The sequence below is a fragment of the Monosiga brevicollis genome, genomic scaffold (genome assembly GCF_000002865.3).
Source record: "Monosiga brevicollis MX1 MONBRscaffold_37 genomic scaffold, whole genome shotgun sequence".
Classification (NCBI taxonomy): Eukaryota; class Choanoflagellata; order Craspedida; family Salpingoecidae; genus Monosiga; species Monosiga brevicollis.
The window spans coordinates 333,173-334,108 of record NW_001865074.1 but is presented as its reverse complement, the minus strand read 5'-3'; the positions used below and the strand labels follow the sequence as shown (position 1 = coordinate 334,108).

Here is a 936-nt window from a genome sequence, read left to right as displayed (position 1 = left end):
CCTGTTGCTTCCTGAGCTTCTGTCGTGCTGTCCTCAGCAGGAGCAGCAGGTTCTTCTTGAGTTGAATCACCCTCGGCAGCGGTAGCATCTTCCGCCGTCTCGTCAGCAGGAGCAGCAGTCTCCTCAGCGGGTGCAGACTCCTCAGCGGCCTCCTCAGCAGGAGCAGCCTCCTCAGCGGGAACAGCGGCTTCCTCAACGGGTGCAGACTCCTCAGTGGGAGCAGCGGCTTCCTCAGCGGGTGCGGCCTCCTCAGCAGAACCAGGCACCTCAGTGGGAGCAGCGGCTTCCTCAACGGGTGCAGACTCCTCAGTGGGAGCAGCGGCCTCCTCAGCAGTCTCCTCAGCAGGAGCAGCGGCCTCCTCAGCGGGTGCAGACTCCTCAGCAGGAGCAGGCTCCTCAGTGGGAGCAGCGGCTTCCTCAACGGGTGCAGCCTCCTCAGCGGGAACAGCGGCTTCCTCAACGGGTGCAGACTCCTCAGTGGGAGCAGCGGCTTCCTCAGCGGGTGCAGACTCCTCAGCAGAACCAGACTCCTCAGTGGGAGCAGCGGCCTCCTCAGCAGTCTCCTCAGCAGGAGCAGCGGCCTCCTCAGCGGGAGCGGCGGCTTCCTCAGCGGGTGCAGACTCCTCAGCAGGAGCAGGCTCCTCAGTGGGAGCAGCGGCTTCCTCAACGGGTGCAGACTCCTCAGTGGGAGCAGCGGCCTCCTCAGCAGTCTCCTCAGCGGGAGCAGCAGCTTCCTCAGCGGCTTCCTCAGCGGCCTCCTCAGCGGGAGCGGCTTCCTCAGCGGGAGCAGCGGCTTCCTCAGTGGGTGCAGACTCCTCAGCAGGAGCAGCGGCCTCCTCAGCGGGAGCGGCCTCCTCAGCAGTCTCCTCAGCAGGAGCAGCGGCCTCCTCAGCAGGAGCGGCTGCTTCCTCAGCAGCTGCAGACTCCTCAGCAGGT

At 65.9% G+C, this 936-nt stretch overlaps 1 protein-coding gene across 1 annotated transcript in view; it reads right to left on the bottom strand.

The window, feature by feature from the left end:
• Positions 1-936, bottom strand: part of MONBRDRAFT_29712 (uncharacterized protein) — a gene marked incomplete at both ends in the record, with an annotated part of 10,555 nt that overhangs the window by 7,535 nt on the left and 2,084 nt on the right. Inside the window, one exon of the mRNA XM_001750125.1 lies at positions 71-884. Within this exon, the coding sequence (XP_001750177.1) occupies positions 71-884 (814 nt within the window). The remainder of the gene's footprint in view (positions 1-70; positions 885-936) is intronic.